The sequence below is a fragment of the Pelobates fuscus genome, chromosome 2 (genome assembly GCF_036172605.1).
Source record: "Pelobates fuscus isolate aPelFus1 chromosome 2, aPelFus1.pri, whole genome shotgun sequence".
NCBI classification, from domain to species: Eukaryota; Metazoa; Chordata; class Amphibia; order Anura; family Pelobatidae; genus Pelobates; species Pelobates fuscus.
In genome coordinates, this window is record NC_086318.1 from 22,038,821 (window position 1) to 22,058,428 (window position 19,608).

The 19,608-nt window shown below is 46.0% G+C and overlaps 1 protein-coding gene across 1 annotated transcript in view; it reads right to left on the reverse strand.

Annotated features, from left to right (window-relative positions):
* The window catches only part of ELP3 (elongator acetyltransferase complex subunit 3), a 157,583-nt gene that overhangs the window by 136,526 nt on the left and 1,449 nt on the right, over window positions 1-19,608 (reverse strand). The window contains exon 2 of the mRNA XM_063442001.1: window positions 16,988-17,087. Within this exon, the coding sequence (XP_063298071.1) occupies window positions 16,988-17,087 (100 nt within the window). The remainder of the gene's footprint in view (window positions 1-16,987; window positions 17,088-19,608) is intronic.

Consider the following 19,608-nt stretch of genomic DNA (forward strand, 5'->3'; position numbering starts at 1 on the left):
GGATGTTAACTTGGCCTCGCTACTGATAGCGGCTCAAGACGTGGTAGAAAACAGGGCGTACACGTTTGAGGATCTATCAGTAGTAATGAGGGCCAGAGACCCTAGGTTGAATAGGAAACTTAACATTCCCGAGTTTGTCTTGGCATTTGGCCTATACAGAGACGTTATCTGTACTGCTTTTCCCCTCCGCAGAGAGGAGCTAGACTTATACCTACACAAGGTGGTAGAGCTAGCTTATAAGTACGGGGGCTTTGCCTTTTACGACTATCACAAGTCATTCTCCTCTAGGTCAGCCGCTTCATTGTCTCAGTATAATACAGTCACGGACTGGGGTCAGCTGGACACGGAGTTGTTTCTTATGCATTTTGCAGGTCTCAAAACCCCTTCCTGTGCCATATGCTCGTCTGCAGCTCACTCGATTAATTTCTGTCCTGAAAATGTAGCTATCCCCTCTACCAGTAACGCCAACTCCGATTTTCAGTCAACTTCCAACCAGAAGGAAATAAGAGACAAATTAGGCAGGCCAATAGTGTTCTTGGGCAAAGCTCAGGTCTGCAATAATTTCAATGCTGGGGGTTGTAGTTACAGTGCTTGTAGACTGCTGCATGTGTGCTTGCTTTGTTTCAGGGCACATGCCAAGACGATGTGCCCTAACAAATTGTACCCTAAAAAGGCATCCACTCCAATAAACATACCGAGTTTACAACGTTACCTGGCTAATCATCCTTCTTTACATCTGGTGGAATTTCTCACGTCAGGGTTCACTCACAGGTTTCACACAGGCTTTGTCTCTCTCCCCTCAGGCATCTTGGAGTGCCCCAACCTTCAGTCAGCTCTCACAGACCCCGACACCCTACAAGTACTCTTACAGAAAGAAGTAGATAACGGCTTCATGATAGGCCCTTTCACTACTCCTCCTTTCTCCTCATGGAGAACTAACCCTCTAGGTATCGCCACGGGGAAGTTTAACAACAAAAAGAGACTTATTATTGACTTTTCTGCACCACACGCCTCTCCCACACCTAGCCTGAATGCACTAATCCCGTCAGAAGATTTTTCTCTTCAGTACGCTAGAATCAATGATGCCATTCAAGCGATTATTAACTCCGGGAAGGCAGCCTGGTTAAGTAAGTCAGATATTACTAACGCCTTTAAGTTGCTTCCCATTCATCGATCACTCTGGCATCTGCATGGAGTTAAGTGGCAAGACAACTACTATTTCGCTACCAGGCTTACTTTCGGCTCCAAAAGTAGCCCCAAGTTATTTGACCTGTTCGCCGAAACGTTAACATGGCTTCTCCTGAACTTCTGCAGATGCCCAGTTGTCATTCATTATTTAGACGACTTCCTCACCATTGAACCACACCACTGCACTCCACGCAGCCTTAATCACTTGCTCACTCTCTTTAAAGAGTTAGGTGTCCCCGTAGCCCTGGACAAAACTGAAGGTCCCAAAACCGAAATTACTTTTCTGGGGATTACACTCAATTCTGTCACCATGCACGCCAGCCTGCCCCAGGAGAAAGTAGACCGAATTCTGTCTTACATTAGCACCTGCATGTCACTAGGCACTTGCACCAGGAAACAGCTACAGTCACTTCTAGGCTCACTTAATTTCGCCATGAGAATAATTCCACAGGGTAGGTCTTTCATTTCCAGAATCCTTTCACTTTTGCACGGTCTCCCTGACGATGACTCCACTACACCCTTAGACGAGTCAGCTACAGCTGACCTGAGAATGTGGCAGCTGTTCCTTTCCTCGTGGAATGGCAGGTCACTGTTTGCTCCCCCCGTTTCCGACGATTCCCCAGTACTCTGGACTGACGCTTCAGGTACCTTAGGCTATGCGGCCATATTTGGAGACGAGTGGCTGTACGACTCCTGGCCGATCGAAACCACATCACTCGAGAGTTTCAGTACCACCTCCTCTCTTTTTGAGATCTACCCTATCGTAGCAGCAGCTTACACGTGGGGGGTAGAGTGGAGGGGGCAGTCAGTCAGGTGTTTTTGTGATAACTTAGCTACCTGTAACATCATTAACAAGGGCCGCTCTCAGTCCCTCACGATCATGAACCTAGTCAGGAGACTCACTTGGCTAGCAGCTAATCTCCAGTTCTGCATATCCTGTGTTCACGTCCCAGGTATACAAAATACTGCCGCTGATGCTCTGTCACGCTTCAATTTGCAGGAGTTCTTCAGACTACATCCTACAGCTACCCAGCAACCCAGGGTACCTCCAAAATTCGAAGACCTGGTAATGCGTTAAGCTCTCTCTTACAACTAAGCGGCACGCTTGCGCAGGCGGGTCTATCCCTTAACACAAGGAAAGCCTATTACAGAGCATATGAACTGTTTATGTGTTTCGTTCGTAATTACTGTGTAATAAATGTTTTTTCTGTTGAAACCATGGTTGCTTTCACAACTTTTTGCCACTTTTCTCTTAATCTAGCTTACAACACAATCAAACTCTACTTAACGGGAATCCAACACTACATGTTAACCTCCTTTCCCAACAAGTCTCCTTTCCTATCTTCCTACCCTCTTAAAAGTGTCCTCAAAGGCATTCATAACTTGTCAGTACACATACCCACTAAACGCCTACCCATAGATAGTAAGCTATTTAAGAATATATCCGATGTACTCGACACGTCCCCTTTCGAACATATCACAAACCTCGTTATCAAATCAGCGGCTTATCTAGCCTTTTATGGTTTCTTGAGACCCAAAGAATTCACTGTAGAGAGAGCTTCTGATTTCAGCTCGTGCCTCCAAAAGAAACACTTAATTAAAAAACTAGACCACTACACATTGTCCGTTACCCGTACCAAAACAAGCCAAACAGGCCCACCAGTGGAAATTAACTTTTATCCCACTTCAACCAAATGGTGTCCCGTCCGTGTATTGGATAAGCTAGTAGCAGCCCAAGCTAATTCCGTTCCTGATAGCCCACTTCTAGCTATACTAGGGAAACCCCTGACCACAAAAATCTTCATGCTTTACATACGCACCCTTTTACTCCGCTTGGGACAAAACCCACGTTCATTCTCGGGCCATTCTTTTCGTATTGGAGCAGCCACAGCTGCCTCAGGTAATCATGTACCGACACACATAATTAAAAATATGGGGAGGTGGAAATCATCCGCATACAACAGATACATTCCCAATCCAGAGAAAGAGATAAGGCTGGCTTTCTGTGATATGACTAAATGATGTACCGCTTAATAAACGCATTTTGTTTTAATGGTTATTATTTTTGCCCTCTTTTACAGGCCTAACCTTACGTCAGTTTCGGCACACCTCAACTGACTTGCTATTAAGGAACTACTTATTTTTAACCCTGTTTTCCTTACGTCCTCGGAATGTGCCGTACACAAATAGAAGGCTTGGCCTGTAATTGTGGGAGGCACTTAAATTCCCTATTTAAACCCAGTGAGCCCCTGCTTACCTGTCTTCGACGATCTCGGAAGTGCCCCTCCCACCGCACCCTCAATTTTATCATTTTCCTAGGTGGGCCCTCTTTTACAGGCCTAACCTTACGTCAGTTTCGGCACACCTCAACTGACTTGCTATTAAGGAACTACTTATTTTTAACCCTGTTTTCCTTACGTCCTCGGAATGTGCCGTACACAAATATATATATATATATATATATATATATATATATATATATATATATATATATATATATATATATATATATATATATATATATAAAAAATTTTACACTTATTTTAATTCTTTTTATTTGATTTCCAGCCAGCAGGGGGACTACCTGTCTGGCAATGCCTGAGCCAGCTAACCCGGCCATGTGATTGTGAGGTCCTCGCAAGGACCTCACTCTCACATGGCCAGGGGGAGGGCTTCAGGACGTCGGATGTGCCGCGGGGGGCTCCCTGGGAGTACCCCCAACCGCGATCGCCGGCGGGTAAGTAAGAAAAAAAACGGAGGGCGTACAATTACGCCCGGCGGCGTTTAGAGCCGCTTAAAATAGGGCGTAATTGTACGCCCTCCGGTCTTAAAGGGCTAAATAAAAAAATAAAAAGAAATAGGCACACAGTGGGGCATGGCCTGAACCTTGATGTGAGCAGATGTACAGATCTGTAGCTCCCGGACAGAACAGGTGCCAACAGCGTCACAACAAATTCCTTATGAAAACAGCACTCCAAACAGTGCGCCACAACCTAGCCTGATATGACAACAAAATAGGGGGAAAAGCCAGAGCCCAAAGGAACGAGACTTTGAACTTCGTCCACATCGCCCACGGCGATGAGGGCCCAATATGGCGCTTGTTTGGAGACTGGCAATATTTCCTCTGTTTCCGTGCTGAACCCCACTCAGGCTACAGACCATTCCATGCACTTAATGTTGGATGAGCTGCAAGCTTCCTTAAAAGGAAGACTCGACTAAATTGCCAAAGATAGAAGAGCAGACATCCAGGATCACCGCACCTCGCATCAAGAGGACAAGGCCGAAGAGCTCATTGAAACACACAATATGCTTGACGATGGCAATACCTCCATAGAACAAAAGCTGCAGGCTTTAAAAGAGAAAGTCACAGACCACAAAGAAAGGGATAGATCAATTTCATGTACACATATCCCTAGTTCCCAAAGTTCATGAAGCATATATCGGTCTTATCACTTGGTCCGATCATGCTCCCATCTCAATCTCTATTATAGAGGCATACGCTGTTATTGAGCTCCCATACTCCAACCGAGTACCTTGCCCAATCCGCTTCTAGCTGCTTGCAGGGACTCTGGAACGCTTCAGCCCCTTGACTAGAGTCTCTCAGGAGCTCTTCACCCGAACTGGGCTGCAGCTCTCCTTCCAGGCAGGTATCGTTCCTTATGCCTATTTCTCTGCAGCTTTCCTTCCCGACAGGGATCATCCCGTCTGCCTATGCCTCTGGAGCTCTGTTTATAGTGCTTGCTATTGCCTTTAGAAAGGCACTAGCGGCTCTCGGGCCAAGCTCTCTAGACTTATCCCAGCAAGTGGAAACTTGTAATATCCACCGATCTTCCTCCAAGCCGGCTACTAGGAGGGTGTATAGACTGGGACCGTGGCTAATAACAATTTGATTCCGATCCTAATACTACAATGTCCTGTCCTGTGCCTTTTGTGAGTGAATTCGAATTTAGATTTGAACTACAATAGAGTTAAACAGAGCACTAGGGCCCTGTTTTTGTCATTGTAGATCTATCGGATAATGATGACCTCTTCCATTCCATTATTTTTTTTTTTATTCTTTATTTTATTTGTGCATAGCGTGACAACAGGCGTGCAGCGCCACAACAGCAGCTACAAGCGTTTTCAAGGCATTACATGTAGCAGTTTAAACAGCACATTTTTTTTTTTCATTTGCACAACATGAAATTAACAGGCTATGTGAAAGCAGTAGTTTGCGCCAGACATATCTGGCTAAATGCTCATCTGACAAAGACCGTTACGCTTAAGGTGATGGTAGGGTCTACAGCATTACCCTCTCAATGCTGCTGCGTGTGACTAGCATGTGTGGCAACACCACCAATAAAGAGAAAAAACAGAGAGTCAAATATGTGTTTTGTCAAGCTGTAGTGTACCACGGGTTCCAGGGTGCATTCTGAAGGATACGGTGCCGGTTCCTCGGTCTGGCAGGAGCTTGTGTTCTGCCGGTACAGTGTAGGTGGCTGTGGCAGGCGCTTGTTACGTGTTCCTATCCTGTGTTGCTGGATATGGCAATGCCGGTGTGGTTGCCAGGCGTGCGCTCCCAAATGTGGGCTGTGTAGTAGCAGGCAAGTCCCATAGGTAGTCCAGCTCATCGGAAGCCGTTCAGAGGGGCCTGCTGGTTTATCCTGGAGGGAATCCACTCCAGGGATGTTATCTGGGTCTGTGGTGCACACGTGGCTGCGATTTGGCGGCCATCTTACTGAGTGCTGCCTTCTCTGCACTTCATTGCTGGGCTGGTGTTTGGGCTTTGTTGTTCATGCGGCTGTCTCCCGTGGGGACCGGGATAACCCCCCCCCCGGCCCAGAGGGGGGGGGGAACAGGACCGGGTCCGCCCCTGCTGAAGGTGCCTGTCGGGCCACGTTGGGCAGGATAGTGGGGCAGTGGCCGTCTGCCCCACTCACCGCCGGATAGGGTGCCGCCTGTGCTAGCGGCAATCTCTCCCCCGAGGGACTGAAACTCCCAGAGCCAGCCTCTCCCCAGGTCCGGTAGCCCGTGCTCCCTGATGGTCGCGTCTGTGGGTTGTTTGATGCAGTATAAGTCTGGTATGTCTGCTTAATATGGGAAGTTTAGCAGGAGCCGATCATTCCTGCGACCGTGCATCTTGGCGGTCCGGCCCCGCCCCCCTCCATTCCATTATTGACCTGCTACATATGTATTAACTTGTATTTGGAATCATAGTTTGATACTGTATTACTTCAGCTACAGATATAGGTCCCTTGTTTACACTATAGTAGGAGTCCTGATATCCAGGGATTCATCCCGCTGATACATTTTGATACATTGTGGATAAGACTTTGACTATTATTTATATTTTTCTTTTATCCATTTATTGCTGCACTATATATTTGGACTTGGACTGATATTCTATATTAACTGAATCATTTGGGATATTTAATTTATTGGACATAACTCACTGTTTAGTGGACTGATCCCCTTTTCACTCCTCTGAATTTTAATGCTCATTCACTTATATCTTTTTTATATATACCCACTCCTGGTTGTTACAAGAGTTTTGACTCTAGTGTTTAACTTTGCATTTTCTAGCTTTGGGTGGGTGCTTCCAGATTACCAGTTGTAGTGGATATATATTTCATTTCATTTCAACTTTATTTCAGGAATTCCAATTTATTTTATCTTATTTTATTGTTTCTACAGTGTCCCTTTCCTATTTGTGCCTTCCCAAATTCCCATCTCTGTGAACTCAATGGATTTAGTTGCTATTCTACCTGGCTTTCAGTAATTTTAACATTTTGCATCCTACTATGGCAAACTGGACAACCTCTGGGAGGACCCCACTACACAGCATCCAATACCCCATCAGATTGACTCATTATTAGCCTCTGTAAAACGTCCTAATTTGATACCACAAGATATAGATTAACTGACCGCTCCATTCTCGGTGGACTAAGTAACTCAAGGAATAATAAAATTATCAGCCCACAAATCCCCTGTCCCAGACAGGCTAACTAATGTATACTACCAAACTTTCTCTGATGTATTAACCCCTCATGTCACTATTTTATTTAACCATAGCTATTTGAGGGGGACGTTACCCACAGAGCTGTTACAAGCGCATATAGCAACTCTCCCAAAACCAGAAACATCTCCTATTCAATGTGCCATATCCCTCCCCACATCCCTTTTAAACTGCGATACAAACTATATGCAAAACTGATCGCTAATAGCGACAAGGACAGGGCAAAAGTTGGTAGATAATGACCAACCTGGCTTTGTATGGGTCCGCCAAGGCTCAGGCAACACCAAAAAAATGATTAATATTGTTTCTCATCTGAACAGCATTAATATTGGAAGCCTTTTCATGATGCTCGATGCGGAGAAGGCCTTCGATAGGCTTCATTGGAGATATATGATTAGGGTGCTGGATAAGTTTGGATTCCCTACCAATATCATATAGCACATAAAGGCATTACACAACCTGCCAACAACCCAGGTGCTAAATGCAGGATTTGTGTCCAGTCCGATCCCAATTTTAAATGGTACACGCCAAGGCTGCCCACTCTCTTCCCTTCTTTTCATTCTTACTGTAGAACCCCCTAGCACAAACCATATGTGCTTATCCAGACATAACAAGATTACCTATTGATGACACAAACTATAGAATCTCGCTATTCACAGAACACATCATAATGACAGAGCACCCAAGCAAGTCCCTACCGACATTGCTCTCAATTTTAGCTTCTTACTCATCTCTGTCATATTACAAGCTCAATGACTCAAAAACCCAGGCTATACAGATTAACTTAAAACACAGCAGATCTGGCCATCCTCAAGTATACTTTCCATTTTGAATGGCGCACAACATACATTACCTATTTGGGAATCAACTGTAGCGGACCACGGTTAACCCGAACGGTTACCTCTGCAAATTCCTTCCTTCTGGAACCCTTAAAATAACAATATTGTCAGAAAGGTAGACCTAGGTGGAAAAGAGGAAACTCCCCATCCCCGCACTAAGTCGACCCCAATAGGAGGCCCCTCCCTTCGGTAATGCTACAAGATAAAACTTAACTTTTATTGTAATTAATCAAAAAAAAATATATATTGCAAACACAAACAAAAACAAACAAATAATAAATGGTAAAAAAAGGAAGAAAAAGATATAATATAATGATGGGGAGAGCCACAAAAATAACTGCGGTTGTGGACAATAATCAATGGTATAATATTGGTGGTCCTATTAAAAAACACCCCCAGATAGAAGTCCAACAAAAAAGCTCAATAGTTAGCTAGGGTGAGGTATAAGGAGGAGAGAAAAGGGGGGAAGGGAGAGAGTTAAATAATACTGGGACTCGAAAAGTTACAGAATCCTGGTATGCTAGGTTACAAAAAATAGAAACAAATAGTATCAAGTGCACATTGATACTTAGTTGCTCTTAGATCCGTGTAATGGTATGTTTAACTAAGTCAATAGAGCTGAATTTTGCAAACTTGTACCAGCTCTGACAATATTGTTTTTTCTCACGTATGTAAGGGTGACCCCCTTGTAAGGATTCCCCGAACCCTTAAAATAAGCAGACATTCATTTTCCCCCAGTAACTGGACGACACACAATTCTGGGAGTGCAACTCGAAATGATGTTTAATGGGACATAGTACAGCCAAATTATACACAGACCCCCAGCAGGCAGTCTTTATACAATTACACACAAACTCCTTCCCTGTGCCTGGAAGATAAAGGAGTCAGGAACTGTACAAACTCAATTATCTCCCAGGTACAAAAACACATACAATCTTAAAAACACCCCAAAAACACGTTTTAAATATTTCAGAACCCCACGAAAATTACATCACCGAATAGCTGGGATCTGGGGAAGGTGTCCCAGCAAGGGTACATAATTAATTGTTGCACTGTAGAATATTGCCATTTAATGTAATTTGTGTAGTGCATATATGAACTGGCTGTCTGTAGAGGTGATATTGTAAATTTCAAAATAGCTTAATTTGATTGTACGGAAGGGAAGAGCTTACAACCCAAGTCCCTCTTCGAAGCTGAGACCCCAACAGAGTCACTCTGACAGGTGTGAGAAGTCCCACACAAGTGGCCTGAAAGTCTGGCTTCAGCACAAACTAACTCTCCCATTTGCCATATGTCTTGATTGCCTCTTAGATAGGAAGTCCTTTGATAGGTTAATGATAATCAGCTTTTGAGAATAAACAAACCGTTTCAATATCATATCCCCAAGAGACATCAATACCCACCCATAGATTAATACTTAAGCCTCATTTTTATCATAGTTAGAATGGGACAAGCACAATCTTCTAATGAAGCCCAAACATGATTTGCGAACAAGGGGAGATCCCCAGCATGATGACCTGAAAACAATAAGCAGGCAAGCAAATGGGCACATGTGGGCATGGTACTTTGTGATGGCGTTCCATCACATCAATCTTACCAGATCATTATCCACTCTTTATAAGCACATTCACGCCCCACTCTTACAGAAATGTAGAACGGAACACAATAAATGGAAGGATGTACATTTATCATGGGCAGGAAGAATGAACACTGAAAAATGATGGATTAACACAATTTTTTTATGCTTTTACATTGCTTTCCATATCTTAACCTCCATCATATTGCAAGGAGGTACAGCATTTGCTTACAAAATTAATATGGGAAAATCGGGTGATTCGACCCCCTCTCACCCTGTTCTAGCAGCCCACCTCAAAGTGACTCAAATTGTTCTAAGTCGGGGGCGTGGTTCCGGCTCCGTCCAAGATGGCCGCTTGAAGACAGAGCTCCGCTCCACCGTTCCCCGATTACAGCTATTAAGAGCGGCTAAGCGTACTTAATGGGGCGCACTAAACGCCCGGAGCATCCCCAGACCCCGGGGAATCCCCAGCAGGGTCCCCTGGACAATTACCTGCAGCAACAGCCCAGCGAGAGCGGCGACCCGGCTACTCCCAAGATGGCGCCTGCGCCGGAGCAGGGCCCAGCGCTCACCGCTCTGGAGCGAATTGAAAACTCCCTCAGGGACCTGACTGCTGCCATGGCCACTAAAACTGATCTACAGGTCATGGAGGCGAATATTCAGGAAGCTATGAGGAATGAAGTGTCAGGACTTCGCGCCGAGATCACAGCGCATACAGGCCGCATCACTACGCTTGAAGAAGCAGGCGCGGCCCTGTCTACCCGCATGGCGTCCACGGACACCGCAGTTTCGAGACAGGGTGAACTGATCCTGGCTATGCGCCGTCATCTGGAGGATGTGGATAATAGGGGTAGACGATGCAACATACGTGTACGCGGGGTCCCAGAAACTGAGGGCCCCGAGGTGGCGGCGGACACCCTCTTGGAGCTCTTCCATCTTATTATGCAATCATCCCCGCCTCCACAGATCCACTTTGAAAGGGCACATAGGGCTCTACGGCCCAGGAATGCGGATGACGGTCCAAGAGATCTTGTTTGCTGCCTCAGCTCATTCCCGGTGAAGAATGCCATCATGACGAAAGCCCGGGAGAGGCCATCCTGGCCCTTCAGAGGAGCCCAAGTAACACTCTTTAATGATTTGTCCCCCATCACTCTGGAAGCCAGACGGGCTCTCCGCCCTGTCACGACTGCGCTACGGGATCATAATGTGGTCTACAAATGGGGTTTTCCCTTTGCCTTGATGGCAAGACATCAGAATCGCTGGATCACTATGCGATGGCCGGAGGAAGTCCCACGTTTCATGGGAGAGTTGGGTCTCCCGTCGCAGCCTATTACTAATTGGATTCTAGGCCCGCTGGGTCCACCGCCGAGAGCTCAGAGGGAACCCAGGCAACGACAATCCAGAGCTCCCTCTGCCCCCCGTACGGGAAGATATCGGGATCCGACCTCACCAGAGGAATAACCACCCCATCTCTCATGATTGATGCTGCACCTCCGCAGGATCTGGGCCTCGGAACTCCGCTTCAGATGGCTGACTCACCCCGACCACTGTGTGAGACGCACGTACTACACTGCATACTCTAAGGTACTGTGGGGCATGTTTTTGGCACTTGGGAGGGGGATATTGGGCCCAGTCGGGTTTCCTTGGGGACTCCTACGCTTATGTTCACCATACCTGCTTTATGTACTACTATAATTTCCTCGATGTCTCAGCTAAGAACAGGCTGCATATGCAAGTTTTTGGGGTTTGGGCGGGGGGGTTGGGGGGGGGGGGCGGATGTCTACGCTTCAGTTGGGTTGTCCTCTGGCAACGGAACTCTCCATGTTCTGGGACATTTGATTGAGCATTGGACCCTCTGTTGGGGCTTTGGGTGGGGGGTTCGGGATAGTACACCTACACATTGTTATTGCTATTTACGGATGTTGGTGCCCGGTATACTGTATATTATTGTGTGTTTCATTGCCACCCTCCGAGGGCCTTGCTCGGTTGCTTGCACGTGTGGCACGTTGCGCCGTGTAAACCTCCCTACTGTACTATGCAATCACTTTTTGACAAGCGATTACATGCCGGGTTACGACCAATCTAACCCTTTTCGTTGCAACCCGCCGCCCAGTTCGCTGTGTTCACATATTTCAATCAAAGGTGGGGTCCTCGTGGGTGGCAATCATCTGTGCATTTCTAGATAGAGAACATATGCTTTTATGTAGACAATCTAAACGAGCTCACTATTGATATAGGTACTGCTCTACATGAGGTCCGCTCGGATGGGACCCTGATTGTTGGTGGCGACTTTAATACCCCGCTGGATCCTATGCTGGACTCCTCCACAGGTCATAGCTGTATCCCACAACGTCACATCAGGTCCATCCGACAATCGCTGGACTCTCTGAGATTGGTGGACAGCTGGCGGGTGCTGAATCCTACGGTGAAAGATTACACCTATTTTTCTGCACTTCACAACCGATATTCGCGGATAGATTACCTTTTTGTCACCCAAGAAGGACTCTCTCGCCTGTTGGGAGCCAACATTCTTCCGGCCACCTGGTCGGACCACGGATCAGTTGAGATGGAACTGGCCTCCCCTCTCTACAAGCCGACTGGATGGACCTGGAGACTTAATGAAGCCTTACTACTGGATCGGGATGTCCAAGATCAGCTGCACCGGGAGTTGGAGCAATACTTCAGGGAAAATGATACCCCGGACATATCCCCGATTTCTTTGTGGGAAGCGCATAAAAGCGTGATCCGCGGCATCTTTATTCGCATCGCAAAAACGAAAAACGTTCATGGCAGAAATGACCGAACTACATCGCACTATCTCCACACTTGAGCGCAGTCATAAACGCTCTCAGTTAAATGCTGTCTATGGAGAACTGATGGAGCATCGGAGACGGCTTAAAGCACTCCTCCTGAAACGACACCTCAGGGCGGTGCAGCGAACCAAAGGCTTCTATTATGCCCACGCCAATAAAGGTGGTAAATACCTTGCCCGGCTACTAAAAGGCCCCATGCCTCCCAGACAAATTCGCCAGCTAAAACTGACCTCAGGGGAAGTGTCTCCCTTCCCGGAGCTGATAGCAGAAGAATTCCGACTCTACTATGAGAAACTTTATAATCTACAAGCACCGATCGGGGAGAGCGAAGCCATGAGACACCGCGAGAAAATCCGCACCTATCTGTCAGACGTGGACGTGGATAAGCTGGACCGAGACTCCACGGGGCTCCTAAATACCCCAATTAGTGTGGATGAAATAGCCATGGCCTTGAAATCATCCAAGACTGGGAAGGCCCCAGGCCCGGATGGCTTCTCTGTAGGATATTATAAAAAGTTTTCGGGGTTGCTTGTACCTCGGCTCACCAACGCCATCAACGCGATAGGAGACAGGGGTCCTCTGGGCCGGGAGTCAGTTGCTGCTACCATCACTGTACTCCTGAAGCCCGGGAAGGACCCGCTACATTGCGGCAGTTACCGCCCGATATCCCTGATTAATGTGGATTCCAAGCTATTCACAAAGGTGCTGGCGAATCGCCTCAAACACCTTCTACCCGGACTGGTTCATGCTGATCAGACGGGATTCATCCCGGGTAGGGAAGCCAGGGACAGCACCCTAAGACTATTTGCTGTTCAACACCATGCTCAGAGACAGGGGACCCGGCTGATGCTTCTTTCCACGGATGCGGAGAAGGCATTTGACCGGGTCAACTGGTCATACCTGCTGGAAATGCTACAATGGCAGGGGTGTGGAGAGAGGTTCCTCGCGTGGATCTCTGCCTTGTACGCTGATCCTCGAGCAACGGTACGGGTCAATGGGGCCACGACCGCCGACTTCGCTATCCGAAACGGTACCAGACAGGGATGCCCGCTCTCACCTCTGTTATTCGCACTCCACCTGGAGCCACTTCTCCGAGCGATCAGACGGAATCCAGACATCCAGGGTTATGAATGGCATGGCACTCACCACAAAGTAGCGGCCTATGCTGATGACCTTCTCTTTTTTGTCCGCAATCCCAGGAATACACTACCTTGCCTCCTTTCGGAACTTGACAAATTCGGACAATTGTCCGGATTTAAACTTAACATCTCCAAATGTGAGGCGCTAAACATCACGCTCCCCCCGGAGGAATACCGATCTCTGGAACCACAGTTTGCGTTCAATTGGCTATCTAGTAAAATGAAATACTTAGGGGTATGGGTGACCACGAATCCGGAAGAAGTTTACGACTGCAATTTTTCACCTCTCCTTAAAAATATCCTAACGGACCTTTCCAAATGGTCCTATCCACACGTTACGTGGCACGGTAGAGTAGCAGTGCTTAAGATGAACATCCTTCCGAGGGTTCTCTACCTCCTACAGACTATACCCCTGGCCATTCCGGTGAGCTTCTTTGCGGCCCTAAAATCAGGAGTGCTCAAATATATTTGGCATGGGGGCCGCCCTCGGCTTCGCCATGACCTCTTATGCCGGCCGAGGACACAAGGCGGCCTAGCGCTCCCCGATTTCAAAAGGTATTATCAAGCCGCTATCCTACAGCGCGTTCTGGACTGGCACTCAACGTCGACACCTAAACAATGGGTAGCCCTCGATAGAGGTCTCATAGGCCCGACGCTGGAGGCGAGGGTATGGGGATCCCCCAGGAGACGGCCCACCCTGACGCCTAGCGAGGGGTTGGTCTCGCAGACCCTGCTTGGATGGCAATCCCTGAGGGAACAAGAACATGTGTCGCCGACGCCTAGCCCACTGCTACCGATTACTCACAATGAAGAAGTTGGAGGGGGGCTCCCGACTGAGGCATGGCCTATCGAGAGTGAACGTACATTTGTACCCATATACACGGTTCTTAGTGGTGGACGATTGCGGGATCTCTCATCGCTCCTAGGGGATAGACCTCCTACCTTTCTTTCACACTTCCGCCACCTACAACTGAAACATTTTCTGGCCTCCATACCACACAATGCACGACTCCACAGGGAACTTACGTGGTTTGAGCAGCTTTGTGATCAAGGTACCACCCTAGACCACGCAATTTCATCTCTATATTTGCACCTGCTCACCGGAGGCGCCTCCACACGGATGGCATTCAAACGGCAATGGGAAGGACAACTAGGGAAGGACCTCACCACCCAACAATGGGAATCCGCGCTACTTTGGCAATATAAGAGCTCTATGAGCTCTTATTATCAGGAGCTAAATTATAAGCTGATCTCCCTATGGTATAGGACACCGGTGTTGCTCCACCGCATCTTCCCTTCTACTCCTCCGACGTGCTGGAGATGTCAGGAGGAGCTCGGTACAGTGATACATATCTGGTGGGAGTGCAGGCTTATCATTCCCTACTGGGATATGATTAGAGAGGCGGTTCGGCTCATCCTAAGAGATCTACCAACGTGGGGTGCAGAACTGGCTTTATTACACATCTCTGCTCTACCCATACCAGTGTACAAGAAATCAATACTACGACACCTGCTTAACGCCGCAAAAGCTAACATTCCGGCACACTGGAAAACGGACATAGTACCGACCAGAAGTGAGTGGATCAAAAGAGTGGAAGATATTCAGGGGGCAGAAGAAGCCCATGCTACCATCATGGGCCGGGTAGCCAGACACACTGAAATGTGGGCGCCATGGTTCTTCTATATCGCCAGCTGCCGACAGAACGGGGACTATCAGGGGCGCGCAGCGCAGCTTCCAATGCCCCCCCCTCTCTAACCTCTTTTCCTACCCTCTTCTCTCTGATCTCTGGGCCACGGGGGATCTGGGCTCGGGACTGGCTAGACCATACACAGGACGGATAATTGACATCCCACGGTACATGACTGACCTGACTACCGACTGACGACTTTCCGGTGGTCAGACTTGATGGCGGACGGTAAAACCATGATCTCCGGGGATGCCCTCGGAGACCCTGGAGACCTAGGTCACGCTGGACACTTACTAAATTTGGGCGACCACCGCTCTAGTTCACCCCCTCAATGCCCCGGGATGGTGCCCATACAAACTTATGCATTGAGAACTCGTGACCTTTGACATGGGCGATCAATTGACCCCCTTTTTAAATGGTTTAGTGGTTTGTTGGGTGTACTAGCCGGTGGATATGTCTCGAGCTCCGCTGTGGCACACTGTCTGGAGGGATGATCTCCCACCACCGCAGAGTCTTAGATCCTGAATATTGGCCTTATCTGGGGATACACTAGGTAAAGGGGTTATGTATGGGAAGTGATGAGGCAGTACTCTATATCGTCTTCACAGACCCAGAATTCTAACCTCTACGTTGCTAACGGTTGACCCAATTTTCCTAACTCTGCTCTCATGGGATAGATCATGCCAACTGTCTCTGCCTAACCTAAAGCAACGTCACACCTAGAATAGTCAGTGGTGCACCCATGTAAATACCTTGGGAATGTTCTGAGGTACTGCTCATTTACATATCTGAACCTGACAGCTGGGGACCTGCTACTGACCCACAAGATGAAGCTCGGATCTCCTGATCCGATATAGGTTAATCGTATTGCTCCTGTTTATATCACAACTTACTAGATACTAAAACTTTGTATACATGTCTTGCTAATGCCTTGAAAATTTTGCTCGTTTATCTGGCCTGCGAGCCAACTCTGTATTATTTACTATGCCTTAATAAACAGATTTACAAAAAAAAAAAATTGTTCTAAGTCACTATAGAAAACCCTTCTAGGACCATTCCACCTTGAATAAAGCTGCTAATAGACCGATGCTGGGGACATCCAATGAGACTCCTTCCCGCCTACATAAAATATTACCAACAGTTTATCTCCTCTGCACTAGATATGGTGAAGGGGAAGGTAATATACTACACATTTGGTGGTCTTGTAAAAAACAATCCAACCCCTATGGAAAGAGGTGGAGTGGCTTCTATCAAGATGCTACTCCCAACAGTACCTTGTGAGCCCAAAAGTTCTCTCCTAATTAAGTCAGAAGAAAACACCACAGAGACACATAATGTTCTGCGTAAACATGTTTAATTGGCAGCATGCCTCCTTATAACCGTAAACTGGAAGCAAACACGGAGGCTATCTTAACCCTGCAATGTAAATATTGCAGTTTCTCTGAAATGGCAGTGTTTCACAGCGTAGGGTTAAAGGGACAGGGGCACTGCACCCAAACCACTACAATAAGATGAAGTGGTCTGGGTGCCTACAGTGTCCTTTTAACACATTTTGAGGCAGGTCTGCTTTAAAATTACCTCTCTGCTTTAGACTTACTTCCATGTGGATTTACATGTTGCAGACCAATCATTATAGAAAAATGGAGTAAGTAAAGCCACCTATAATAATTTGACTACCAGCACTCTTCCAATATAACTAAGGGTTACACCTGCTCTTTGGGCCATTCCCAAAACCTAGCTTTCACTTACTTGTTCAGATTGACGTCCTTTCCCTGCTCATGGGCCTCAAGGAGTTGTTTGATGACATCAGAAATAGTCATCATCATGAGCTCAGCATGGCTCTGGTCACCTGGGGACAGACACGGAAATGTTATCAGCCAGAATAGGAGGTAAGGGCCACACGTGGTTAGCCAATCATGGTTTTATTCCTTAAATAGAGATTTGTAGTGGATTGAAACTTAATTTGGTCAAACTAAGACTCTGTATTTTGTACAAACACATCATGGCAGCAAGAGACTTAGCAAGGCTGCCACAATTAGAGTTATTTACAACGGTAGTTTAAAATCAATGGGGGGGGGGGGGAGAGTTAATATTTTAATAAGTTAATAAAATATATTTTTAACAACTAAAGATATCTCTCAGTCAGTGTTAATTTGGTCAACTAAAACTAAAACGCCATTTTAGTCAAAAGACTGACTAAAACTAAATTGACATTTGCCGCCACAATTAACACTGCACAGAGGGGCTGTGGAAGGGGCAAAAGAGACAGACTAGGGCTTGGGAGAGACACACCTAGAGGGGCTGGGAGGGCACAAAGAGACACAGAGGGGCTGCGGAAGAGGAAAATGAGACAGATAGAGGCTTTAACTAAACCTATTAGATTTTAAACGTATCAACTAAAATGTACTGGAGATTTAACCGACTAAACCTAAAACAAATCAGGAGACTAAAATACGACTAAAACGGCTTTTTAGTCAGAAGACTATGTCTAAAACTAAACTGAAATTTGCCGCCAAAATTCACATTGCTTTCAGTTTCAGATACATTGTACACGAAAGGTTATTCAGTATGAAATATGGATTAGTTATGTAGCACATTACTGTATATTCAGGAAACATTAAATTTTTTGTTAAATTAATTGCACTAATCTGAGTTAATTGAACTTGTGTCTGCAGACACAACATGCACATTTTCACAGCAAAAAATGCCATAAAATAAACGTTCAGAAAAACATCTTAACCCCTTAAGGACCAAACTTCTGGAATAAAAGGGAATCATGACATGTCACACATGTCATGTGTCCTTAAGGGGTTAAAGGGAACTTCAATCACCATAACAACTAGCTCTAAATAAAGTTGTTATGGTGCCAAGAGGCCCCTGGGCACACTCTTACCTCAAGGGATTGAAGAAATTACTATGTCATATAATGCACACTGCATCACAGCGAAACAGTGTGTCTATCGTATGACATGCAGTGACACGGTATACTATACAGCAGTATGCAGTGACACGGTGTGTATTATATAGCAGTATGAGCAGTATGCAGTGACACAGTGTGTATTATATAGCAGTATGAGCAGTATGTAGTGACACGGTGTATTATATAGCAGTATGTAGTGACACGGTGTATTATATAGCAGTATGTAGTGACACGGTGTATTATATAGCAGTATGTAGTGACACGGTGTGTATTATATAGCAGTATGCAGTGACACTGTGTATTATATAGCAGTATGCAGTGACACTGTATTATATAGCAGTATGCAGTGACACTGTATTATATAGCAGTATGCAGTGACACTGTATTATATAGCAGTATGCAGTGACACTGTATTATATAGCAGTATGCAGTGACACTGTATTATATAGCAGTATGCAGTGACACTGTATTATATAGCAGTATGTAGTGACACGGTGTGTATTGTATAGCAGTATGTAGTGACACGGTGTGTATTGTATAGCAGTATGTAGTGACACGGTGTGTATTGTATAGCAGTATGTAGTGACACGGTGTATTATAGAGCAGTATGCAGTGACACAGTGTATTATATAGCAGTATGCAGTGACACAGTGTATTATATAGCAGTATGCAGTGACACAGTGTATTATATAGCAGTATGCAGTGACACAGTGTATTATATAGCAGTATGTAGTGACACGGTGTGTATTATATAGCAGTATGTAGTGACACGGTGTGTATTATATAGCAGTATGTAGTGACACGGTGTGTATTATATAGCAGTATGTAGTGACACGGTGTGTATTATATAGCAGTATGTAGTGACACGGTGTGTATTATATAGCAGTATGCAGTGACAGGGTGTGTATTATATAGCAGTATGTAGTGACACGGTGTATTATATAGCAGTATGCAGTGACACAGTGTATTATATAGCAGTATGCAGTGACACGGTGTATTATATAGCAGTATGCAGTGACACGGTGTATTATATAGCAGTATGAGCCGTATGCAGTGACACGGTGTATTATATAGCAGTATGCAGTGACACGGTGTATTATATAGCAGTATGCAGTGACACGGTGTATTATATAGCAGTATGCAGTGACACGGTGTATTATATAGCAGTATGCAGTGACACGGTGTATTATATAGCAGTATGCAGTGACACGGTGTATTATATAGCAGTATGCAGTGACGGTGTGTATTATATAGCAGTATGCAGTGACGGTGTGTATTATATAGCAGTATGCAGTGACAGGGTGTATTATATAGCAGTATGCAGTGACAGGGTGTGTATTATATAGCAGTATGTAGTGACACGGTGTGTATTATATAGCAGTATGCAGTGACACGGTGTATTATATAGCAGTATGCAGTGACACGGTGTATTATATAGCAGTATGTAGTG